Here is a 27,457-nt window from a genome sequence, read left to right as displayed (position 1 = left end):
CTCTCTGAGCTAAGATGGAATTAGTCGCTTCTCGGCTCTCTGAGCTAAGATGGAATTAGTCGCTTCTCGGCTATGCTTAGTAAAATAAGAGAAATATATTTTGATGAAATCTAATAGCTCTTTGAGGTTTAACAACGTTACATATTTTTTAACGCACACATAAAAAAATGATTTGCAATTAGATGAGATTATTTGTAATCGGCGGGACGACATTTTAGCTAGTGGTTACCCCCTTGCCAAATGCGGTAGACTCTTTGACAACGGCTCTAAATTGCCCTGTATAAATCTAACTCGTACAAGGTAGCGCATTAATATTCTTCCTCGACATTTTAACACCCACAGTAAGTGCAACCATCGCACGTGTCATTTATAATTAGATAATAACGCTCGTCGCTGAAACCAGACCGCCCACACAGAATATCGCGCTTGACAAAGGAAATCAGATCTTTCACATTTAATAACCGCGTCGATAGCGCCGGACAGGTCCCGGCAAAAACATCAAAGCCTCCCTCGGTGCCGGCGCATGTTTTGTCACTGTGTCACACTTAAGCTCCGTCCACCGGCTGCGCCGACGAATTATTAATCTTCCGGTTTGCGCGACGGCGAGCAGCGTGGAAATTATTCGCGCGCTGCGGGACAGTTTAATCCCCGATACAGTGACGACAACGGGAACGAGTGCGGGAATTCGGTCGTAAGAACGTCCCGTTGCGTCCCTTGAAAGCGGAAGCCCGGGATTACCGGCAGAAATCGAGTTTGCCACGGCGCTCAATTTGCGACGTTTCCTATATGCCTTCTTACCCAATTTTCGCGTTAATAGGACCGGGTGCCGCGTACCGGGGCGGATCGATTTACTTTCCCCCTCGATCCCTTGGCGATTTCGCTTTATTGAAAAACGTAAAAAAAAATTGGTAAAAATGTAGACATTTTTCATATTTATTTTCGCAGTTTTTAGTTGAAAAATATTTCTCTATATCTACCGAACTTTGAACTTGCCTCCGCGCGAAGAAAATTGATTTAAATCTACGCGCATCGCGTAGCTAGAAGAGTTAACGTGTGCTCGACGCGCTCCTCTCGTCTGCCTGACATTTCACTTATTATCGTTGCAGCAGTCATTTCTTTCGCCGTCCGGTGATTAATATTCCCGCATTAATCCACGCGTGCACGCGACCGAGAATGATCGCGCGCGATATCCAGTTATATAATGCCATGCCGCGGCACGGCCGTTGCGCGGGCGGTGATCGCAGGAATTTCGGCAAGAACGATTTCCATTTCACCCGATCCCGCGTGTTTGCTCGTGCATAGTGTGATGCGGTTGTACGGTATGTGCGCGCGAAATGCGTGCTTGTTTGCGCAAAAGGATGCATTGTGACCGTAGCATTTGCCTCATTCCCGTGGAATTGTGCGCGCGCATCGCACTAATGTTGGCGCTTATCTGCCGTACAATGCAGCAGTTATCCTTGTCTCTCTCTCCCTGGTCTCCATTGTAACCCGTCCGCTTGTAATGAGGGCTTACATATAGTCGCATTAATTTAAACAAGACGGCACTTAAGCCGGCGCTGAGCGTACCGAGAATAACACGAGCTCTCTGGTCTCGTATCGGAGGTTATTACAAATATTTAATAGTCCGCACGTTTAACGCATTAACGATATTACAGGTGTTTAACGTGCCATTGTAAGATTTTGTCTCGTAATTACGTCGGTTACCGTGTTGATTGTACTCTACGTCGTTACGATAGGCACGTATTGAAATTTCATTCTGATCAGAAAGATAAAGGGAAGAGTTTCGCACGCGGGGAGAATTTTCTTGTAAAATTTATCCTGGAAATCGTGTAATCGTGGGACACGGCATCTCGAACAAGTTTGTGAGAGTTTTTGAAATTTTACCATACATTTCACTAGCTATTATACCTGGTATACGTTTCACTACACGGAGGAAATTTTCCCTTCAAAATTTACCCTGAAAATCGCGTAATCGTGGGACAACATGGCATTTTGAAGAACTTGATGAGAGTTTTTTGAAAGTTTGCCATATATTTTACTAGTAAAATGTATGGTAAAATTTCATAAACTCGTAAAATTCTTTGAAATGCCACGTTGTCCCACGATCACATGACTTTCAGGATAAATTTCAAGAGAACATTCTATCCGTAATAAAATGCACGCCAAGTATAATTACTAGTGAAATGTATAATAAAAAAATGAAAAAATGTACAGAATAAATGTTTTATAATAATTTCTTCTCTTTGTCTTACCAAAACGTTGTTAACGTCAGCCGTGGAAATTTTCCTTGGACAAGAGATTGCTTTCCAGGTAATTTCCCTTGACATTTTTACATAAGAAAATACACTCGCATAATTATGAGGTTTCTTTACTGAATAATACAATAGGATGTTTATACCGATGGCAGCAAAAGTGCGTGTCTTGGGGAGAGTAATTTTTTGCGATACCGGGCTTTAGAAACAAGGAGTACAAATTTCAGTCACGTCCTCGTGTTCCCCGCTAGTCGCATTAATGACGCGCTCGTCGAGACGAGACAGGGGACGGAGAGAAGTTCTACTTGAGCGCGAAGAGAAAGAGAGAGAGAGAGAGTGTGTGTGTGTGTGTGTGTGTGAGAGAGAGAGAGAGAGATGTGGGGGGCAGGTCTTGGTGAGAAAATCGAATTTGATATTTTCGTTCGTTCTTCATTGGCAGCACGTGCGCGCGTGAAAATATCGGACGGCGTCGTTCACCCTCCTTTGCGTCGCGTGCGAAACGAGAATTTCTTATCTGCGCGAGCCCGGTCCCCCTCCGTGTTTCCACCCCTGATTCCGCCCGCCAGGGGTGAAAGGTGGTGGCATCGGGAGTTTGGGGAAACGAAGACGAAAACGTGAAGAACGGGAGAAATGCGAAATGGCAGCTGCGGCTAAGACCTCGGAGAAAGTTGTTGGAGGAGGTCTTGCAGGAAGGCCGCGACTGAATTATTTAACTTGTGGCCCGTCCGAAATACCCCTCTCCGCCGTGCTTCCATGTGCCACCCTTTTATTCGCTGGGACGATTCTCTTGAGGAAATTTAATTTCACCCTCAACGGCGGAGAGAAGCGCCGAAGAAGAGCGCGGCCGTCTTTCGTACGACAAGCGGGCTCTTGTCTTCTTCTTTCCTCCTCTCTTACGGTCGAAACGCTTTTAATTGGCCGTGGCCGGGCTCGTTAAAGGAGAATTTACGTCGAGGACCGGGGAGGAACGAGATTGGAAACGAAGAACGATGCGCTGGTCGTCGCCCACGAATTTAAGAGGGCGAACGTGAGAGTTGTAGAAATGGTGAGAACGCGACGGAATCGAATGAAAATACAGGCGTGTTTACGGTCAATAGGGATCGATACAAGTCGAAAATGAAAAAAATATAAAGGGCCTCCATCGTTTGCGAAAATAAAGAATTTGTTTGCGTGCTTTGTGTATCGCATTATCGATTTTATATTGTTTCAGCGATATTTTTTACAGTTGAATATATTTCTATCTGTATTTTCGGATACATAGATATATATATATATTTCCGTTATCGTTTAGGATATTTATTTCAAACTCGATTTCGCGAACCGGGCGACAATCAACTCAATTTTTCGAAAACAAATCCCGGAATGTTTGCGCTGCTCGCAAATCTGATTGGCGTCAGCCGCGAAAAACCAGGGAGGAAACTACCGTGTACCGTTTACATACGATGCTTTACTCTCTTTAGTTTCGATTCACGACCAACGATCACCACACCATCGACTTACCCTCCGACGTGATGCAAAAAAAAAGAGGGAGAGAGAGAGAGAGAGAGAGAAGGGGGAGGAACGGCGACATGCCAGGAAAAGCCGTAGGGCAGAAGGAAAATGCGAAGCGAGGCGCAGCGATGCGCGGACGCAGCTTCCGCCAAATTCGATGGATACGGTGCGCTGAGCTCTTTTAATTCCCTGTGGGCGCCACCCCCGTTTTTTTTTCCGCGAATTCGTCGGATAAGGGATTCCTTTTGCGCGCGTGTACCCAATATCAATGTATACGCGCGCGACATATCGGGTCCCCCGCGCTCCCTTTCATCCGCGCACTTGACTTGACGTTATCGTTAGCGTGAAGTTTAAGCTTGTAATTAGTTACAGCACGGAAACTCGGGATACGCGCTTCTATCAATATGCCACCATGGACGTAAACTTGGAACGCTTTAACTCCCGCGGAACTTGCGCGCACGTCAGAAGGCGCTATATCCGTTGAATTCATAGCCCTCGACCGCGGCTATGAATTTCATTACGGAAATGCAATTGATTCGCGTTTGAAGGGACCGTCGTCCTCGACGATCTCCCGATCTCGGAGCGGGTAATAAATCGATCTGTCCACAGATCGCGACGCTGTACGCGACGGTGAAATTGTTGTCGTCGCTAAGACATCCAGCCGGAACTTGGAATTGTTTTTTTTTTTAAATCGAAAATGGCCTTTGCGGAATTCCGAAGCTGCCCCGATTGTACGGGTGGCATTTGACTGGACACTCCCCCCCGTATGTACATTGCGTCGCCGACGATCGGTCTCGTTGCCGCTGGCTCGGAGAACACGCGAAATTAATTCACCGCGGCGTTTCCGCCCTCTCGTGCGGAACGCAACCCCTGCGGGGGCCCCGCGCGGCCGCCGCCGCCGTTTGTCCAACTTTTTGCATCGCCGACCGGACGTCCAATTTATTGCCAGTCGCGGTACACTGCGATCGCGCCGATATTTGCTCGCCCGGGAAACGCGCGACCGTTTCGCGGGAGGTTCGACGTTTCTGCTGTTACGATCTCTCGATGCGCGCCGTCCGCGTCATACTTGACCCCGGCGGATGCATAAATCACCCGTATTATCCCGGAGATCACCGCTGCACTATGCTCTCCTCTTTGTCCCCCCCCCCCCCCTTTCCCCTCTCACTCTCACTCTCCGCACGCTCGTAAGAGCGATGTGAAAAAAAGCTAACAAAAAAGAGTGGAGCATAAGCGTCGTCCGTACGATAACTATATGGTTTAATTATTAAAAAAATGTTACAAAACGAACATTTCTATCTTCTCTACGAAGGTAATGGTATGAAAAACTTGCACCAACAGTAACAACGGATATTTACACCAATTAGAATATTTTATTCAATATAATGCAAATTTAAACAAATTTAATACAAATAAATATTTTATTAAAAAATGGCTTCCTCGAATTTTCAATTGTTGGATATCAGTTGCGATACACACTCTCTCTCTCTCTCTCGCTCTCGCTCTCGCTCGTCGCTTACTCGTAAGATAGATAAGTACTGGTGGCCCGTAAATTCTGGGATGGGTATGCGCGTGAGAATCTGCCGGCGTCGCGGGGAAATCCGCCCTTATATCTTAATATCGCGTTATGAAGTGCAAATGAACTTTTTAAAACGCGCGAATTAATCATCGTAATATTGGGCACTTGACTCGGGAGGCGCTTCAACAGGCGAGGTATATTTAATTCGTGACAAAAGGCTTATTATATCGAGCATATAAATGGCGCTTTGTGACTTTCCCTTTTTACTACTAATTGCGTATCTTCATCTTCAGCTTCCGTCATTTCCATCGTACGCCGTGCCGGATGCGCAAAGCGGAGACGCGCTTTTGTGCTCGCTCTCGTATTTAATGAAAAGCGCATTTAATGTTGGTGTGGTATTATGGCAGCCCTTTGTACATTTTGCGCAATACATTTCTATACCGCGGCGAATGCATATTTTGCTTTCTTTTCATACCCGTGCGTGGTCACGCGGTGCCGAATTATATCGCGAACACGCAATTGAAAGTATTTACATATAAATCGCTGTTTCCGAAACCCTCGGATGAACTTCAAGTCCGCATTATTATTAATTTTCTCGCGAACGGTGAAATTGTGATCAAGCATACGTTAAATATTAAGTACTCGTTACACAATGGGGGACCTGAGAAGGAAATTGACCTAACCCTTCATCGGCAGACTGTAGAATTGCGCGTTAAAAGTTCACGATTTGTGACATTCATCGAAAGAAATCTTCGCGCAAATGATGATTCAATCGGAACGAAAAAGTATCTTTTGTTGGTAAGATCGATAACTACGGAACATTCCGTAATTCTTGAAAATTGGCGCACACCGCTCGAGGCATACTTATTCTAATTAGTACTAACTGATCTTTTCCTCGTATGTGTGCGCGCGCTTTTCATCTCGTTGGAAAGGATTGCGCGGCTGAAATGAAATTCGCCCGCGGCACGAAAGTCTCGGCGCCGCATTGTCCTCAATCTAATTTACCTTCCGTCCGGCGTCAGAATTCCTCGGTTTTCGCGAATGTCGAAATTCTCCAGCCGGCCCGTATCACGGCCTTCGAGACTGACGTTTAAACGGAAGTTGCCCGGCTGGCTGAATGCTCGAATAGGTAGTTGGCGTCTCGGAATTTTATCGGCTCGCGCGGTCGAATTCAGGACACGCAACAAGACGTTGAAGCACCACGGAATATCCAACTATTGGAACATAGATTTCGTAGTAATTAACAACATCAGTGTTTTCTTGATCATATCTGGCATTTTTAATAACACAGAAAATTTATTGCGAAAAATGTCACCTCAGCCAGGGTTTCAACCTGGACCTCCCTACATAAGAAGTAATTTTTTGGGGAAAATGAAAACAATTTAAGAAAATGTTTATTGTCTAACAAGTGAAGAAACGTGAAAATGAAGGCAAAACGATTACGTGGAGATTTCGTAAAGATTTCATAATGATTTCGGAGACACCGGCCCATGATTACATTAAGTGGTTACCCACCTTGTCTCCGCGTGTAACATTTGTGAACACAAATTTCGGAATACATTCCCGAAAATTCTGGACAACGATCCAGGTTGGAATATTTAACAAAGGATAGTGGTCCGACATTCACGGCTGTCCGCGTCGTTCTATTACGGTTAATCCCTCCCGCCCACCAATCACTCTTTTCTCTCGCGAATGCGCGGCACGAAAAAGGATTGCACGCGAACGCGCACACATCCCCGCACACTCGCGTGTCGATGGAGACGACGGGAGAGATGGGAAAGACAACGATAGAGAGCAAGAGGACGAGGCCGACAACGTCCGGAAAATTGATGGAAACCGGTGTGCGTGCGCGCGCGTGACACGATCGTTGCGTATATTCCGGGAAAGCTGTCGCCGCCGCTCTGCTGCTGTTGCTGCTATTGCTGCTATTGCTGCCTGCTGCTCGTGAATTAGGGGAAGATAGCTTTTAGTTGAGGCACAGTGCCGTCACCAGGTGCGCGTCGTCCGCCGACTCCACGGACTGCCGGGTTACATAGCCGAACCCTTTTACCGAAATTGCCGGATATCGTCCCCTGCTGCGGCAGATCTCTCTCTGTCCCGGTCCACCCTCCTCCCCCCTCCTCCTCCTCGTCCGCGTGGTTCATCCTGCGACCCTCGGCAACCGGATTTTTCCTCCCTCTCCCTCCTCTCGGTCCCTCTGTCGTTCGGGTAAGCAGGTGTCGCGAAGTGCACCGACGAAAATTCTCTGTGGGGAAAAATCTATCACGCCCTTCTTCCTTCTCTCCCCTGTCCATTTCTCATTCCTCCCGATTGCCGGCAGTTATGCGCGAACGTCCTTTGCATTATTATACGTGCTTTGAAAATTTTATTTGCACATAAATGACTCGGATGTAAAAAAAAATGGGACCGCACCTCCGGAAAATTGTTTTTCGCTCGCGCGGAAGTTGGAAGTCGGCCAAGGTAGTGCAGTAAAGGACTGCAGATGTCATTTAAGAGGACGTTTGCGAGGCGCAAAACGAACGTGGGCTCCTTTTTCGCTTATGAAAAATCTATTAAACGTCCTACCCGCGATCTTTTTGTTTCATTTCCAACTCCGAGCGTCTTGGATTACTGCATTCCGAATTAAAATTCTGCTAAAGTTCCCACGGAGCTAACTGGAACATATCGTCCCGGAAACTTAATTCCCTAAAACCATCCAACTTTTTAATTGTTCATAATTGTTAAGAAAAACTTTTCCATCTCGATTCCTATTTTCCACTTTGCCCCTGGTATAATTAGCGAAACGGTTTCTGGAACGTTGCGTGCATGTCGTGCATAAAGTATCGCGACGGCTACATGCATCGCGGCGGTAGCACGCCGGCAGTAAAGCTCTCAGATGGATTTTTTTTTGGTGTTGCTTAACGCTGTCATGCTGCCCGGTGCAACTGCAAATGCAGTTATGAAGTGGGATCTCGTTCGCGTTCGATATTCTTCCCGCTCCAGCCTTCGAACCGATTCGGAGCCGACGCGAAACGCGCGTGTACGACACGAAAATGCTTTTTCCAGGATCGCTGTCACGACGCTGGAAATACTTTCCGTGTCCCGTGTATATTTTTTCTATCGGCAATCTCTAAGTGACATTCGATTACATCGAGGTACGTACGTAGAAGCTACTTCCAAGGCTTATCTATGCACATTATGCACATTCTGGTGCAGGCCGCACGACACACGATCCATATTTTTATGTCAGGCAGCAAGAAATGCATGAAAAATATTTTAACCTTTAGTATTTAAAGGTTAAAGTAAAACATACTGCGGGGAAGTTTTTTTTCAAATCACTATATATTTTATAAATAATCGGAGTTATAATAGACTTAAAAATTAAAGATTTTTCACGGATCATCTTCTTTAAAGCAGAGATAATTATTTTATTGCATTTTCAAAATTAATACTACATAAATTCGCAATATCGGAAAATTAATGGCATGTGCATTTGCAATACGACGCCGGAGTTGTGTACTCACATGTGTTTATAGATCGCGCTGTGACTAAAATTAATACATTAACAAGATACGAGCGCAAGCAATTAGACGAAATTGGTCGCAAATGAGGTTTGCGTGATTTAATTCTAAAAATTAGCGATATCGTTTATTCGCAATTTTTGCGCAATTAAAACGCTTCGACGGCTAGTCCCCTTATAATTATATTGCGATATAGCGCGATATTTCGCCTTTGCTGTCTTCGCGAGCTTATAGGATTAAGACGGCCGCTATAAAATTCAAGATAGATAAAAAGGCACTTTCGTGATATATTATACAAACAACACGGTATGTCCGCTCAATTTCCCCGTCCGCGTTTAACAGCGGTGAATATATCAGGATGTATAAGCTATAACTAAGGCAGCCGTGGCAGGACCGGAAGAGTCAACGTCCTGGATGCTTATCTCTCCCCCGGCATTATGCAGAAACTGCATGGCTGCGCGCAAGTCTACTTTATGCACCCGCTGAATGCCAAATAAACGAGAAATACCTCCGCGAGGCGGTGGCGATCTTTCAATACGACGCCCCGAGAAAATCGCAGAATCTTTCTCTCCCCCCCCCCCCTCCCTCTCCCTCCGCCCCTCCGTCTCTTTCTCCCTTTCGCGATAGCGCGCTTGCATATACACACAATGCCGGAGAAACGTAATATTTAGATGACACTCCATTTAAATGATAAAATCGAGACGGCTGCGGACAGAGAGCGATCGCGCGATACGCGTCTCCCGGTACTCTCGAGGCTTGTTTATCTGCATTATAGAGGAGGTGCCTAGTGGGTCTTCAACCGTCCGCGCTGAACGACATCAATTATGCATCGACGGGATAAAGACTGAGTGAGTAATGATATTCGAAACGTTACAACGTCGCGGGACTAATGGCTGATGAATGGTAACTTTATCGTGCCGGATGATCCGATTACGAAAGAAAATATTCTGTCGATATCTGCCGGTACTTTTCAATCTATTCGAGTGTCGAGAAAGAGACTAAATCAAAACGCGGAGAATCAGAGCGAATGAGTTTGCATGGAGAAACTAATAATTTTCAGTCAGTTTTATCTTGCGACGAAAGTAAGATCGGAGCTGGGAGACTGTTCTCGTTTTAACTGCAATACTATAATTACTTTATTGGACGAAAACCGTTCTAACAAATGGTGCATAACTATTCGCACTTACTGATATAAAATACGTTGATACGCGATACATAAACCACAAAGGATTATTGGATCTTACTTGGACGAGGAGCCTCGCTCACATATTACAAGGACAAAAACACGCCGAGGATGACTAACGAAACGTTCGTAGAAAATTAGCTAATCAGAGATTCAAGAAATGCGTTACTATTCATGTTATCGTTATAAGTTAGGTGACGGAAAACTTGTATATTACTAAATATTGTAATACAAGTAGCTTTAACTCTTCTTAAAACTGAATTTTCCATGTCTCATTGACAATCAATTGCTCGTATTATTATTGGCCTTATACTCTTGACATCCAACAATTTTCATTGAAAGATTTCAAGCTCTATTTTGTAAGATATCAACGACATCTTTAAAGCTCGACTAAAAACGCCTATTTGTGGAGCGTTTGCTTTATTGTTCTCTTTGAAATCAACATTTCAGCACGAACTCGATGCCACTGCGACCCGTTTTCGTTTCGTCTGTTCTCTTTATCCTCAATTTCCTTTGCGTTTCTCGTTAGTATTCCGCGGCGTCCTCTTTATCAGGATATATTGCGGCCCCCGGATAGAGACTAGTCCGCGGTTTAACGTCTTTAAGGCTTAAACGACGACTTTTACGAACCGTTACGTCACGTGCGTCTCGCTCTACTTGGGGAGAACTGAGACAGCGGCTCACGTGCGCCGACACGCGTACGCTCGAACGCACCGCGTACGTGCGTGTGTTCGTGTATCGTGTAGCACGTGCGTAAACGCGTATAACGAGACGAACAGGTTCGTCTCTAACGAGCGTCGTCCCGGCCGCTTTTGAAGCGCCGCCTTTTAGGGACATGACTTCACGTACACAGTTTTGCCCCCGCGCTACAGATTACCCGATACCTCTTGTTACATCGTGTCTTCGGTTGCTCCGGATTGCGATCACGAAGGGCTTGCATTTATCTCACTTGCCACCATAACAGTACGATTTTGCGCTTCTTGTTTTCTTTGTTGTCACTTGGTTATTATCCAGCGATGGAGTAGCAAAAGTGTAACGAATTGTAAAAGAGTGTGACATTCTCTGCGAAGTCATTTTACTACTTTCATTTTTCTCCAGAATGGGATCAAATTATTAAAAAATTTGTCGCTCGTTACTTATTAGTGGAATTTGTCAAATAGAATTTATAGCGATTTATTAGAGGGGTAGAACAAATTTAAACGTTATTTGCAGTCATTGTGGATTTATAGCAAAGCATGAAAGGAAATTCGCGGTTCGTGTGCGCGAATTATTTATCCCGCGAACGTACGGACAGTGTGAATAGCGGTAATCGTGTTAATTTGACTTAACTAATTCGCCAATACGTGTATCCGGCTAAATAATGGAATATGTTACCGAGAAACTTAAAGTTATGGAGGTTGCGTGCCTATACTACACGATGCTAATATCGAGTGCGAAGCTGCGGAAGCCGGAAACTGTATATGTACACAGTACGTGTATATCGCCCGAAAACAACCTGTCGAACTCGTTACGTTACAAAGCGAACGTCCAGTTTAATTTTCGCCGTAACTTTCGGACTTAATTTGTGTTTTCTTCTCTCACTTTATTTCAATTTTGCTCATTTCTATCTTCTCCGATTAGTTCCATTTCAGTTTGATTAAAATACTGTCACGCGTATCTATTGAATAACGTTTCATGCTCTTCGTTTTCGATGTGCCACGTTCTATGTGTAACTTTTAGATATCTCGGCCCTTGTAGGAGTGTAAAAAAAATTATATTAAATTCTTTTTGTGCAAATTGACGGGGAAAGGACGGGGAAATATTTTAAATGGTGTGCAAGTACTGAATAGTTTTGCGCGAGCAGGAAGGCGGCTATTATGTCGTTACACCTTGCCACTACTTGCAAATGACATTCCGGAATTTCATCCGATAACGAAAACCTCGTTATCCACGCGGCGACTGAAGCTTCTTATTAATATCATGGCACGCTACCTTCAACTAAATCACATTAAGGACTAATTTAATTTATCGTTCAATTTTACGGCAAGCAAATTATCATTGGGGTTTCCGTTCTATTTGACGTCACTTTCTATTCTTTTTACGGGACACAATGGGCTATTCAAATTAAGGACTAGAAATAATAATTGAAAATTAAAAGCTTATTGTCGACCCAATTGACAAATCTTATTAAATTCGTTGCAACGTTTTCAAGTAACAATACAAGTAAGAGGAAAACAGGAAAACTCATAGACTAGCAAATCATCGTCGTCCGTGAAGAGTCTAGTCAAAAGGTAAAAATTAGCACGCACATTACAAGTCCGACTCGAACTGATACGTAGGTACAATTATAAAACAACAAACGAAGTAATATTATGTCATAGATTTGATTACACAGTCATACATTACGTCTACATGTTCGGAGTCGGTTTGTACATTAATAATTGATAAAATCATAATTGATTTTCGTTATTGCGTGAACGTTGCACAATTTCATTGTAGAATTAAATTTTCAAAAGGTTTTTCTTCCACTTCCTCAAGACAGTGTACCGCTCAGTTTCGCGTTACATAACGCGCTCCCAACTGTCGTAATAATTTTTACAACGGCGGAGCAACAACTTGGCCAGGCACGCTATTCCGTTCCGTCGGAAACTTTCCTCGGCATTCCCATAAATTTCCAGCTCCCAGGTGTCAAAGGCACGCCTTGTACTTCGACATATTTCATCACGCCGTAAGAGATCGGGATTCTCAATCCATTTCCCCTACGCAGCCGCGACATTCATAAACACCCAATGTCGCGCCGTTCCATTCCTCAGACGCGGACCCGCCCGTTTCGTCCCGACCGCCCCTCGGATGACTTGTTTGTCTCGGTGGCGTCGCGTCGAAGCGTCTGCGAAAATGTTCCCTCTGCCTATCTCCGTGACAATTCCATTCCATTTATTTGCACCATGGTTCGAAGATCCTGCGGAGTCAGCTTATTTTTCCACCGAACCGAGAAGAGTACGAACTAGTATGAAAGTCACGAAGACACACGGAAGAGAAAGAAAAAGGACTTTACTCCTAGATATTGATCATGTTGATTGAATTATTTAAATTAGGTTCAATACATACGCCCGTTTAAAACAGGAATACTAAATCTGCTAAATTACATTGTGAACTAACTCGCGTTTGCATAATTCACGCATTGATTAACTAACTTGTTATGGACAAACAGCTGATATAAACTGAATGCTGACAGCTTGCGGCAACATTTCCTTTCCAGTATATTAATTTTACAGGAAGTTAACGAACGCCCAACGTGAAATTTAGCAAACTTTTAATTGCGCGGAAACGACGGTACGGTATTGAGGTATCGCGAAATTAGACGAAGGTGATTACAAGCGGAAGGTTGGCTCTTCAATAAAGAATTCCGCGAGAGATGATAAAACTCAATCTCATTCGTGGAGCAATAAGTTCCTACAAATCCGAAGCAAAAGCGTTAAGAGACCTTTTTAAAAATTTTCGTCGCAAGTGGCGACGAAACAGGATAGCTGGATAGCGCGATGTTAATCAAGACGAGGAGGAAGGGAAAGTGAAAGGGAATGTAAAAGCGCGGAAGGAAGAAGATAAAGAGAGAGAGAGAGAAAGAGAGAGGGGGGGCTCCCGTTGAGCATTTAATTAGAGCGCCTATCCGCCGCTCAGCAGAAGCTGCGCTGGGAGAAGTTTTTATCGCGGCGCGTCTTTCCGCCCCCGAGGCTCTGTCTCCCGTCTGATTTATAAGGTTTCGCCGTTACACCTTCGCGCGTATATACGTGTATGTATGTGTACGTACACATATACACGTAGCCTTTGACTGGCCGAACGAGAAGGCGTTCCACCTCTGATTCCAAGATTTAAGGGATTCTCAGGTTTTACGAAGTGAAGCGACGCGACGCGGCGCGGCGCCGACCGGTTTCAAGATTATCCTCTCACGCGCTTTCCTTTGTCGAGTCCCTATCCGGACTACTTTATAGCGCAGGGAAAAAGCCGCAGGTGAATTCGACGAGAGAAGTATCTCTTACGCGCCATTATTAACGCTTAATGGTCTTTATGTTAACGAAGATTCAGCTATTACCGCCGCTAATGACAGTAACTCTCTTTTTACCTCCCTCTTCCGCACTGCGCGCTCTTCCACAGAAAATTTGCGCGCACGAGCAATTATGCGAACTTTGATCCCCTCTTTCTTTCCTCTTTCTCTTTCGAGTACCACGTTCTCGTTGATTAAAAAAAAAACTAACATCTTTGTGAATAGCAAAAATATTTAAAATTGAATCGAAAGTAAAGATTGTACGCAGAGACTTAACATTTTAATATTTTACGAGAATATCATATACGAATTTAAGTACATTTGATACAACTGAAACATTAGTTATCTTAATTTGTTTTGCTGCAGCTTAGTGATTTTAAACTAAATTGAGTAAGGCTTATTGTCGCCAGTGGTATAATAATTAACACGGGGAAATTCTTTTAAAAATCGACCAAACTGGCATAAAAGGCATGTATTTAAGTTGCAACGTTTCGACCTCTTTATCGGGTCCTCTTCAAGTACAATCAAGTACAGAAACAAATTACGAAAGTGCAAACCGCAATACAAAGAAAGGAACTTTTAGTACATGAGTATATGTTACAAAGGAGAAAAGTACCCAATGTTGACTGAACAAATTAATTTTACGAAACAGAATGAGTTCATGGGTCTGCGGCAGCAAATTTATACTGTCATATCTGGAATTATTACGAGTATAAATAAATCAATACATAGTGAGCTAATAGGTCAGAGAAATAAATATATTATTAATTAATGTCAACTTGCTCCAATTCGCAAATTGTCACGCGACGCACGAAAGGATCACGCAGGCCCAGCTCTCATTCCGTTATTATGTAATTTCGGTTTGGCGACCGACGCACCCTACGACCACTTCATTATCCTTCCACGCGATACCGGGCTATTTAATCGCGTGAGTTTATCGACAAGATTACAGCGGCGCCAATCTCTGCAACTAATCGCGCTCGCGTGAACTTTCGGAATTGCTCCGGTCCACTAATATTTCCCCATTCTGCCGTCCATTGCCGGTCATTGATCCAATCTCTATCGCGGTTTCCTCTTACTGCCCTGTTGCCCCCGATAAAATAACGTCTTTGCGCAGTTTTTTCCCCGCTATGCCTCCATCTGCCTTCACACAATGAAACGAAGGTGCGCGCGTAAATGCCCACTCGATTTTTATGGCTTCCTTTATGGTTTATGGGCGCTTTCTTTTCGCGAGAAACTACAATAGCCCTCTGGAGTACCGCACATCTTATGAATACTGACGATAGGTAATGATACGTACACATGGCGTGACATATTTAAGAACTCGCGGTGTCTGCCGAGCATCTAAAATTACAATTTAAAAATAGCGCCTGCGATTTACGCGCGCGAAAGTAACCATTCGCAAATAAAATATTTCCGTTCGTGTGAAATAATCCCACAACATCTGTCGGAAAACGATTGCAAATAGCGACAGCGATATTCTAGTTGTACGTCTGCTTTTTTTAAGTCAGCTTTTAAAAGTTAGTGTTTCCATTTTCCGAGTACAGTCTATTTGCAAAAGTTCATTCCACGTAGAAGCCTTATCATCGACACGCTGTAACGTTACCTTAATTAAATCGGTGCGTTCCTCGCTCCCTTAACAAAGCTTCGGTCTTCATTCGTAACAAGCCCTTAACAAAGCCTACGGGGAGCGCATGATGTATTCACAGTTTCGTGCTGCAGCGCTCCCCCTCACGCACCCAAATTCAAATGCTGCACTTTACTCCGCATTATGCTACGCGCCGCACTCCACATTGTTCGGCACTCATATATCCCTCGTAATGCAGTCGTAATTGCGAGAATTATTTGTGCTACAAATCGGTGTATCTGGCATTATAGACAACACGAGCCGAGGCTACAAGTATATCTGTAGAAAATTCTCTTGGGACGTAAAACAATACGTGACAACGTCAGGGAAAAGCAACGAAACTGCAGGCTTTAAAATAAACGTAGCGGTGGGTGGAAGAAATTTCCAAAAGTGAGTTTTAGTTATTTTTATTTAAAAGAATATAAGAGACGTAAAATAATGCAGGTTTGCACGTATATATGAAGAAAATATTCAGAACGTAGGAAGCTGGACGACGAAAAGGTCAGCGATATTGAATTTACCTTGTCGAGATTTCCCAGTTGGCTACATTTTTGGAAGATCCCGTTGCCGCAGCGTCGTCATTCCCTGCGCTCGACCTCCTACCCGATCTCGACTCCGCATCGAGATCTGATCGAAACCTTTCCTGGCACTCTTTCCACCTACCCACTCAGTTAGCACCACCCTCGTGGACGTCTCCCTCCTGGATCGAATTCTTCCAGCTCGAGTGACATGTCGTCGGAGTTTACCGGGAAGCACTATTTCGGCCTCCCGTGCACCGGGTGGCACGCGCGTAAGCAAACGGTGTACACACGGATCGCCTTTGAGTCGAGGGTATACGCGAGTCGGGCGTGGCTCTCGGGTGGATAGGCCCCGGGGGTTAGGAGGGTAGTTTTGTGGCGCGCGAGTGTAATGGCAAGATCCGGAATGCCGAGGAGGGCCCCTGTGTGCGTATGCGTCAACGACGCGGGGGGGGGTTGAAATGGGTGGCGGAGAGGCATTGAATAGCCCCTAGGGTGGCTGCGCCAACAAACCCTAACTAACGTAAATAAGATGTCCTGGGAGAGAGGGGTGGATCTCCTCTCGCTCGATCCTGGACTCCTTCCGTCTTCCTCTCGGTCCTTTTGCTCGACCTTTATCTTCCTACATCCACTCGCACACAGGTTCGGCCAAAGCCGAAGCTGATGAGCTAACCTCCCGGGGCAATCACGGGATTTCTTCGCGAAGGAGCTTCGAGAAAAGGCTTTCGAATTCCGTCCCACGTCGTGACCTTCTTACAGGGGGACACACTCGCCGGAAACGATGAATCTGTGAATTTCAAGGGTAAACTAGAAGCGGTGTGTCGCGACGGGATGTGATGCGAGATGATAACTCCCGAGTAGATAATGCGTTTTGCACCTAAATAAGTTGGAAACGCAAACTTTATAAAACTAAAACGAGATTAGCTGAAAGATTGGGGCAATGAGATTTTATTAAATAATGTCTAAAAGAATTGAAAATGTTATTTTTTCGTCTTGTTCGAAATTGCAAATATATAGAATCAAAATTAGTGAATACGATATAATATTATTTATTATTAATATATTTTCTTTGTATTCTCATACTAAAATTACGTTCTGTTAGAAATGTGTTGGATTACAACGAAAGCAGCTTCATGTTTTATTTACAGAAATAATGCCTTTTAGCCTAATTCCGCAAAAAGAAATTCCCCTTTGCGTATTTTCTTATACATATTCTTATTCTATATACACATATCTGTAGATTCTTCTATACAGTCACCGGAAACTACAATAATATCATCAATGTGCCAATTTTGCGCGCCGGTCAAAGCCGACCCCGATGAACCCAGTCAATTACGGCGTTTCTTCGCGAGGATCTTTGGGAAAAGTCCTGCCGCGTCCCTCGTGTAACCTTCCCCCACGGATGAACACGCGGTACGCGTCCCGGAAACGATGAATTTGCGAGTCTCAAGGGTGGATAATGGCTGATGCGGTACACCGTTGTAAACGCGGGGTGGCGAGAAGAAGCGGTGCGCGGTGACTCGGGCGAATTTGTGAAACGATTATAGAATCTGCCCGAGCGCATGCCCTCGGGGCGGGGGAGGGGGGGGGGGAGCGGAGGTATAAGGCCGGGGATGGGGAACCCCGAGGAACAACCCTCCGTATTGTTGCTCTCTTCGGCGGTTCACGCCGAATGAGTTTCGTACGACGTTATAATGGCGACGATGAACAGGCGGCTTTCCTCTCGCGCGTAATGACGGATGCATTTTGAATACGGCATTAACGAGCAATTAATGATGGTGTATCTTTCCGCGACAACAATGATACGTCATGATGTCAGCGCCTTTTTTTTTGTGCACATGAATTCCTCTTCGCGAAGTGCGGACAAACATGTTTTTGAGCGTCCGTCAGAGAAGCAATTAAGAAATTTCCATACGTATCTCGTTTTCTTGTATTGAATTATTAGGACAGAATTGCATTGAATTATTAGGACAGAATAATTTAATGCAAAGTTAATACTGCGTCGTGGCAGAAAAAGAGGTTGCGATTATTTATAATTGTTTTTATTTTTATGGTCTTATCTACGATTGATGTAAGTTGTATCTTATAAATATCAATCTTATAAATAATTAAATTGTGTTTTAATCAAATTAAAATCAATCTGTGATTTTGATACGGGTCCATTTTTAGAAAAATAGTTATTACAATGTAAAAATTACAGAAAATCGTTTATCCTTAAATATATCTCAAAGAGTATTTTCTACTATATAATACTAGGAGATTTTTTGTATCTAGCTATAATAATAACATACAACAGAACAGATGCATACGGGATTACTATGAAAAAAAATTTAATTCTGTTTGCAGTCTAATATCAAATGACACGTAGTCGGATGCTTTCGTCTTTGAGACTTAACTCGGCGTAGATAAAATCGAATAAGTGCAGTCTGCCGGAAACATAATTGCGATTTATGTCTTGCCATTGTTCAAGGGGGACCGTCTGCTCGCTCGCTCCCCTTTGTGAAACACGCTTTCCGCGATGCTCGAGTGACTGTAGGAAAATCTTTAATTCACCCCTGAGCCTGGCCCGCCCACTCGCCTAAGCGGGCCGGAAATGATGAATTTGCGAGTCTTATCGCGAGGACCAAATGACATTTCATGACGGTGCGAGAACGGCAAATAAATAAGCTGTCTTTACGAGCGAGAGACAATGCTCCCGGGGACGTAATCCTTATAGCGGCTCGCCCTCTCTTGATTACGAAATCTCTTATCGGAAATGACGGAATCGTGAGAGCAAAATTAGACCTACTACTAGGGATACGCCATTGTGCATGGGCTACTGAAATGACAGCTGGCCAAAATTATAATCCCCCATTGTGTTTCGAGATTGTCCTTCCGAGATCGAGGGCTCGATAGCGGAACGAAAGCATATTTTCGGACTGAACTCGAGCCATTAATCAAAACGACTTGCCGCTTGATTGTGGCTATTGTAATGCACGGTCGGAGACAATTAGCGACGACTAGGAGGATTTAACACATTTCTCACCGTTCACCCAGTTCGAAGTTTAAGCAAACTTTGCGATGCAAATGCCGGTAGCGTTAAGCGAACGTTGCAGTGTCTTATCACGATGCTTCTCTCCTAGATACAGACTTCAGCTCGAATGTACCGTTGAAACTTATCGCAATTTGTAAGCTCGACCTCTTACGTGTGAATTTTCGAGAAGACTAGGAGAAGCACTTCGCCTGCTATCGCACACATTAAACTTTGGGACGTGAATGTTAATTTCTGCCAGCATAATGAAACAATAGTTTAACCAAATGGCTGTAATTTAATTACAACAAAAAAATACAACGGATCGTCAGTCGAGAGTTGGTAAATTTAATCACAGACGTTTATCTTTGCTTTTAATCGAAATAAATTTAATGAAGTGTGCGTGAAAAATTTCATGTTTTCGGTTTATACGATACCGGCCAAAATTATGTCACCTTTCGATTTTTTTAGCATAACTCGTTTTAAAGTACACGAATAAAAAGTTTGAAAATCGTTGTCTATTTTGTCAAATTTCATGTATGTACAAGATGCAACTATTATCAGGTGTTTACTGCAAAAGTTTTGAGCACATTCGATGCACTTTGACGAAAGTTATGCTGAGAAAACTTCAAAGTGATATAATTTTGGCCGGTGCTGTATATTAAAAAATACTTTGGTATGAATTTACGCTAGCTAAAAGCTCCTGAAAAAGAGAGGTAAAAGCAGCGCAAATTAAACATTTTTTTCTAGAACTTTATTGCGAGATACTTAATATGCTTGCCTGATGATTGTCGTACTCCCTCGTCGTAGTTGGCTCTTATGGATCGTTCCGGCTTATAGAAAGATGTCGCAAAAGCAGCTTAAAGTCCCCCCCCTCTCCGAATTTGTTGGAAGAGGGAGGGGAGGGCGAGCAGCGCGAGATCCTTTAATTGACCGCACGCAAGAACTCATCCCGATGAGTCTTAGGCCAATTAAGGAAGTTCCACCGTTAGGAAGGATTGTAACCTTTCCGCGTCCTTGCACGGGCTATTATAGAAATTAACGGGTCTCTCTCGGTTTCTCGAGCGGTGCATTTGCATTATCCGCGATAAAATAATCATCTCGCACAGATTTCGCCGGAGATACCTTTAACGAAGCCTCAAATTTAATGAGAGACGAAAGTAATTGAAACAAGTGGTAATTTATTCGAACGATAATAATCGGAAATGGAATGAGTTTAATGGCGGAGGCGATACTTGTTTCGCGGCGCAGTATCCATTTTTGCGATACGACTGTTTTCACGAATGAACGAACACATTTCGAAGTATCCGAGGGAGCTGAGCCGTCGAGAAGAAATTTTACGAGATGGAGGCCGAGAGGTGCGTAGAATTATAACGTGGTATAACTGGTAGTAGGTTTATCCGCCATTATTTTGGTCAAGCCAATGAGAGAAAAGTTATATGCATGGTAGTATAGCCACAGTATAACTAGAATGCCCTGAGTTCTTGTCGGTCCTTTGATCTTTTCAGTTTCGATCACGTGGTATTCCGTCATTGCTTTGGTCAGCAATCCAGCGGTACGTGCGTGCACGTATTCATCAAAGCTACACTGACAAAAAATATTTTTAAGCCAAGTAAATAGATTTACTTAAAATTATTTTTTACTGAAGTAAATATTTATTTTATTTAAATAAATAAAAATATTAAATTTTAAGAAAATCTATATATTAAGTAAATTAATTTAAATCATTACATTTTTTACATTCAAATAAAGATTTCGTGAGATATAGAGTACTATTTATTAAATGAAGTTTTTTTAAATAAGAAATCCAATTTTCTTCGCTGTGAAAATTACGTCTTAGTAAACATTTTATGGAATTAAAATAAAAGTTTTTTTAATTTAAAATGATCTATTCTTTGATATTTAATAAATATTTAAAGCAACGCATGTTTTAATTTATTTCTTATTTTTTAAATTAAAGTTAATAAGCTATTAGGGGTCGCCTAATGAATAATCTTCTTAAGTAAAGTAATTTTTTTTTATTCAGATAGTTTTTATCAGTGTATACCATAGTATAACTAGTATGCCCACTTTGTAATTTTTGTTTTGCTTCGATCCTTTCTGCGCATCCGCCATTATTTTGGTGGAGCCAATGAGACGGATGTTGTATATGTGGTAGTGTGAAGTCAGTGTGACAGTTCGAACACGTGCAAATAATATTAATAATTTTATTATGAAGAAAACCACAGGATACACCAGATGCAGTGTCAAAACCTGCAAAGGTACTAATGTGAATTCGGGGCCTACTAGTTACACTATGATTATACCACGTGCTGTCCTTTTCAGGACGACGTCTTTCGCTTCGAACATTTCCCCATTTTCGTTCTCCTAATATCGCTACCAGGTTTTTCGCGGCGCGGGAACGGGAGGGATCGACTTTTTCCGCCGGCAATTTGCGGCGGTTTCAATTTTCGTGCCATTGTCGATTACGTCAGACGCGATCTGCGTCACACGCGAGCCGCTCGCTTGCATCAGCGGCGTAGACCCAGTTCTCTATCTCGAGCCCGCTTTTTTAATCCGTATATTCAATTATTTTCGCAGCATCCACCGTGCCGCGGTTTCAGTATTTACGAGATCAACTGTTACACAGCGCGATGCGCTCTTGCATCCAGTGAAAAAAAAAGAATTATTTAGGCGAAACCTCGATCCCGGTTATTTCGATTACACGGCTCGCTCATCACATTGTGCTTGCATCGAATATACATATATATATTTTTTTTCCGCTGACCGTTCGATTTCTCTCTCGTGAAACGCCCGCGCTTGTCAATTTGACAATCGGCGACAGTGTACACGTGCGCGGGAAGTGATATAACGCCAACGCAAATCCATTATCGTTCCGCGTAATCCGCGCGAAGCGGAAATCGACCGTCAGTCGCGATGCGGGCACTCGTCGTGTTTTAAGCCCCACAGTTAACCGGGTGTAATCGCGAATCGGCGCCTCTCTCGCCGGCGACTCGAGAAGTTCCCACGGACTTAACGAGTGGTTCCAGTTGCGGCTGCCGGCCCTCCGCAAATTCGATAATGATTCCCTCGTTGCGCCGTCATTTCCATTCGTCAGGTAGCCCGGGCTTTACGTGCGCCAAGTTAACGAGCTAATGAGCTTGCAAAGCTGGCGCCGAGAGAGAGAGGGAGAGGGAGAGCGAGGCGAGCGAGCATCTATCCTGCATTACGCCGTTGATGCAGTTTACGTCCTGGTGACGCCGTGACGAGAAGAGGAAGAGGAGGAGGAGGACGAGAGGGAGTAGGAGGAGGAGGTCATGGAGCGTTTCCCAGTTAGGGCAATTCCGCACTTTCGCTCGCCGCAATTAATTAGCTCAATTCCCGCTTCCTGTTACGCCCGCCGCCGCGCAGAGCCGCGCCGACGGCGTCGGGGGCACCCGTCGCGCACGCCTGCATTCCGGCGACGCTCGCATACCGTTGTCATAGTTGACGCACGCATCGTCGGCCCCCGAAGGTGCTTCCCGTTGCGCGACGCGAACCATGAGCGCCGAGACGACGCCGATCTGCCTCTCCGTGTTGTGCATTTACGTGATGACGGCGCCGCCGCCACCCCTGCTGCCGGGGGCGGTGTCGCCTCGCCCCACTCGCGTGGGTAAGATCGCAGCCGCGCGCGGGCTTATTGCTCCGGGGAGTTGTTCGGATTGCGTGGTCTTGAGAGAAAAGCGAAACGGGTTCGTTTTCACTTGCTCGCGTTCAATTTTTTAAACCGATCGGATTTGACGCGCATTTCGAGGGGTATCTGGACACTTGGAAACATCAGCGAGTCGTCTCTCTTATTGTTGTATACAGGGTATCCCAGGATGAAAGGTCAATATTCTGGGAGGTGACAGTATCGGTCGTTTTAAGCAAAAATGTTCATATGAATATATGTGTCCCATTCCCCACTGTTTCCGAGATAGAGCACATTTTGTTGACGTCCTCGTTCGGATAAAACTTGAACACTGGGAAGCGTCCCACTTTCGCGCAATGTATTGAAAACCTTGGAAAACACTTTACGATTCGGACTTCCACCGTAAACATGCAGCATATCTGCGTATTCGACATTTGTGAATATGCGAGGCATTTGGAACATTTCTACGATGTAGAAAATTGCATGACGACCAATGGCTGGCACATTCTAATTGAAGAAATTCATTGCGAAAAATATAATATGTGGGGAGGTCCAGGTTCAAACCCTGGCGGAGGTAATGTTTTTCGCAATGAATTTCTTTAATTAGAATTTGCCAGCCATCGTTCGTCATGCGATTTTCTACATTGGTTAATCAACTACTGGCGTTAAATAATTCTTTACGTTATTTCTACAATGTTATCAGCACAACAGTCAACAGGCGTATAAGAGTAAATTCCCGCAGACGTTGATGAGGTTGGATGAAGGGTGAAGTGTACAGAGAAAAAGTAAATGCACGAGACACACAAGTAGCTCTATCTCGGAAACAGTGGGTAATGGGACGTATATTCGTATGAACATTTTTGCTTGAAATGACCGATACTGTCGCCTCCCAGAATATTGACCTTTCATCCTGGGACACCCTGTATATTCCAGTTGACACGTACACAGGCAGGCAGGAATGCCTGGACATTTCTGTAATTACAGAATACATTATAGAAATGATATGTGCACAAATTCATGTGGAAAGGCATCAGTGATTCCTAGTGTAAACAGACAGGCAGGAATGCCTGGGCATTTCTATAATTATAAAATACATTATAGAAATGTCCAGGCATTTCTGCCTGCCTGTTTACACTAGGAATCACTGATGCCTTCCCACGTGAATTTGTGCGCATACCAACATATACATTTTGCACATACATACATGAAAAATGTACAGTAGTGGACAGAATTCTTGCGACATTTTTTTGCGCATCAACGAGCGCAGAAACGCGCATTTAGATTCAGGTTTACATTACAAAACATTTTCTCCGAGGAATATTTTACTCGATGGCCATTCCAAAACCATTTTGAGCGTTTTCGATCTATTTCTCGAGTAAAATTTTCCCCTGAGAAAATGTTTTGCAACCTGAATCTAAATGCGCGTTTCCAAACTTATTGAAAAAATAGTGTTGCGACCGTCGTGTACATCACTGTACGTTTACTTTTTTAAATGATATTGTAGTCCGATACTCCTGGAAGAAAAAAGTTAAAATTTCAGAGAAGCTTCTTGTATTTAAAATATACTGAAAAACATGATGAACTAAACGGCCTATTATCTACTCCAGTTTGCATAATCTCTTTGAAACGAATGTACAATAATTACGGTTACGAGTTACAATAGAGAGCTCAGAAGTGCAAAGCAACGAAAAGCTGTGTAAATCTAGGCGAGACACTTAAGACAAGTGTCGTTGAAAGTCGCGAGCGCGAACGTTTGCCCGCTCATCGGTCCTGCTTTGCATTTTGAACTTTGCATTTATGCAAAAATAAATGCCGCGGCGCCGTCGTAATGCCCCGCTAATTATATCATTATCGAAACCGGTGTTTTCCGCCGGTCTACAGCCGCGACTACGATCGTTGCGGTCGCACGCGCAAAACCGTACGCGTACACATATACACGCACTCGTCCTTGTCAGCATAATGACGTTCCTGGTTGCCTTCTTGTTGCAGCTTACGCGAGCGCGGCGGATCCGTACTTGGAAATCCTGCCGAGCGGCGAGACGCAGACGAAGCCGGTCGGCTCCAGCATCATCCTTACGTGCAAACCGAAGGTGGACACGTACAACCCGTCGCTCGTCACCAGCATGGAATGGCTCGATCCGCGGGGCCACAAGATCGAGTCTCTCAAGTAAGCCGATTATCTCTTCCCTCACTCCCTTTCTCGCTTATAAATAATATTTTCAAGATGACTCGAGAGCGCCCGCGTCAACGGCGCTTCTCTCTATCTATATTATAATTGGCAATCGGGAAGATGACAGTTAATTAGTCGGAGATACGTGCCGCGACACTGTTAGCGTCGCGGTCTTTTTCTCAAGAGCTGCTACGCTCGAGCAATTATAAGAATGATGGATCTAGAGAGTCTTCCTCTCCCGTCGTTGATATTTACATATGCATTGCCGTACTAATCAATTACATTTCGGCGAATAAATGTACTCCGTGTCAAGCTTCGTTAAAGTACTTGGGGAGATTTATTTTAATTGAGAAGTGAAATTTAGTAATGCAGCAAATTAATAAAATAATTTTTAAATTATGTTCCTTTCGATTAAGGTCACGAGGCAAATGTTAACATTCGATAATAATTATACGTGTTCTGTCTCCGGTACGTTCGCAGAATACTGTGAATTTCAATCGTGATTAATGATACGAGTTTATAGAAAGCGCAAATTATACACGGAGCGAATTTTCTTTCAACGTTTATCCTGAAAATCACGAAGTCGTGGAACGACACGGCATTTCGAAGAATTTTATAAGAGTCTTGCGGAATTTTACTGGTAGAGCAAAGTCCTTTATTGTGAAATAGGAGGCTAATATGAGATAGGAGGTTTTTGACGTCCAGATTCAATCACAAATCTTTCTTCGCAACGAGTACACGATCTAGCAATCAGTTTTCCACTAAACAGCTTTCACTCCAAGGGCAATAAATTCATGGTGGGACCAACAGACGATGCCTGGTAATTTAGCAGAAACTCCGCTATCTCGTATCAGAGGCCTATCTCATATTAGTAAAAAGTGTGGTAAAATTTCAAAACACTCACGAAGTTGTTCAAAATGCTATGTTGTCCCACGATCGTGTAGTTTTTAAGATAAATTTTAAGAGAGGACTCTCTCGTATTAGCTAAAAGGTTTCGGCAGTACAGAACTATACATCTGTTACGTTTAAAACAAAAACACACTAGAACTAGTTGCAACACTAATCCAATGAATTTTTGTAACGCATACACAGATACGCCGTCTTGCCGCTCGAAAGGCGAGTATAAAACCCATTGAATCGAAGATCTATACCATGCAACCGCAGTAGTGTTCATTCGTTTGCCACTCTCCTCCCCCGTTTCCACCTCTCTCATTTGCGGATACACTCACCCGTCACTTCACCCCGAGTTCGATGCAATCATTTTCCCACGATGTGGCTACGTTTCCCGCAGTCCGCGCCACGGAGCTCTTAATTGCTGCAACGCGAGCCGATTGCAGTTCGCGAGCCGGCTATCGCTCGTTAAGCCGGCCGGAAAAGTTCCGAACGTTCGCGCCGGTGTACCTGACTTATTGAACGCCAGCAACATGCCGAGGAAACCCGTCGGCCGGGCAAAAAATTCATCGAACAGCGAACGAATTTTTCGTTTACACGTTCGTACCGCGTAATCTCGAATCGATGTTCCTTCATTCTGTCAATAATTCGAATTTTCGTTCGTCGCAAGAGAGAGAGAGAGAGCTCTACCTCGATTGTATCGTACACTTTTCGAGCATTGAGCGCATTAAGATCAAAATTAATTTTCTTTTAAACGTGGCGTCGGAGTAAAATTTATTTCCAACTTCTTGACTGTTTGAAAGACTTTTTTCCCTTGTTTACGTCTTGAAATTTTATTTGCTCGTGCTCTTTAATTTCGGATGTTAACTAGCTTTATAATTAAACTCTGCTCGAGCTCGCAGGATTAAAAATGAAACACGATCTTTCTAGGGCGCCGCGCGTTTGTGCACGTGCGTGTGTGTGTGTGTATCAGCAGTAATTAGGTAGCTCCATAATTGCGCAATTCTGTGCATACATTCTCGCAATTATTTTCACCTTCATCCGCAATATGTCCTTTATTCGCGCAAGTCTGTCCGCGATATCGCTGATAATTAATGTAATACGTCGCTCGTATTGCCAGGCATTTAATCCGACAATCAAATAATCTAACGAACGTTAACCCTGCTGGCAACTGATTCGTCGTGTCGCGTGTTTGCGCGATTACTCTTACCCCGAGCTACGATTTGCATAATTAAGTACATTCGTCGTCAAGAGTGCCGCGTGTGACATTCCCGGACAAAATCGTCCCGTTTCGAGCTATTTGCGCCTCTCAATTATACGTTCTCCACAGCGTCATTACACACGAATACAGGCTGTTACGAAAATCGATACGTCGAGAACCGACTGGACCAGAGAGCATTCACGTGCCATTTATTTCAGAGCAAAACGAAACTGTTAAGAGTTGCCTGTGTTCGGCAGAAAAAGCTGCTTTGCAACTGTCGTAAAAATCTGATTGGCGCACTTAATCTTGGCCGAATCTAAGGGTGCGTATACACTACGGCGAACGAACGGCGAACACGAATGTTCGGACGTTCGTATTCGTATTCGAATCCCGTCCACACTGCGCACGAACTTTCGACTCGGACCGAA

The 27,457-nt window shown here is 44.0% G+C and overlaps 1 protein-coding gene across 7 annotated transcripts in view; it reads left to right on the top strand.

Annotated features, from left to right (window-relative positions):
• The window catches only part of LOC105570199 (fasciclin-2), a 109,718-nt gene that overhangs the window by 56,669 nt on the left and 25,592 nt on the right, over nucleotides 1-27,457 (top strand). For 5 of the 7 annotated variants that reach the window (XM_012027224.1, XM_012027223.1, XM_012027220.1 and 2 more), the window contains exons 2-3: nucleotides 24,757-24,934; nucleotides 26,030-26,053. In XM_012027224.1, the coding sequence (XP_011882614.1) occupies nucleotides 24,757-24,934; nucleotides 26,030-26,053 (202 nt within the window). The remainder of the gene's footprint in view (nucleotides 1-24,756; nucleotides 24,935-26,029; nucleotides 26,054-27,457) is intronic. The other 2 variants (XM_012027227.1, XM_012027221.1) reach the window with 1 other exon arrangement.

This window comes from Vollenhovia emeryi, unplaced genomic scaffold (assembly GCF_000949405.1).
Source record: "Vollenhovia emeryi isolate VEMERY1.0 unplaced genomic scaffold, V.emery_V1.0 DF939121.1, whole genome shotgun sequence".
Classification (NCBI taxonomy): domain Eukaryota; kingdom Metazoa; phylum Arthropoda; class Insecta; order Hymenoptera; family Formicidae; genus Vollenhovia; species Vollenhovia emeryi.
The sequence above is the reverse complement of the archived record's forward strand: the minus strand, read 5'-3'. Positions and strand labels throughout refer to the sequence as shown.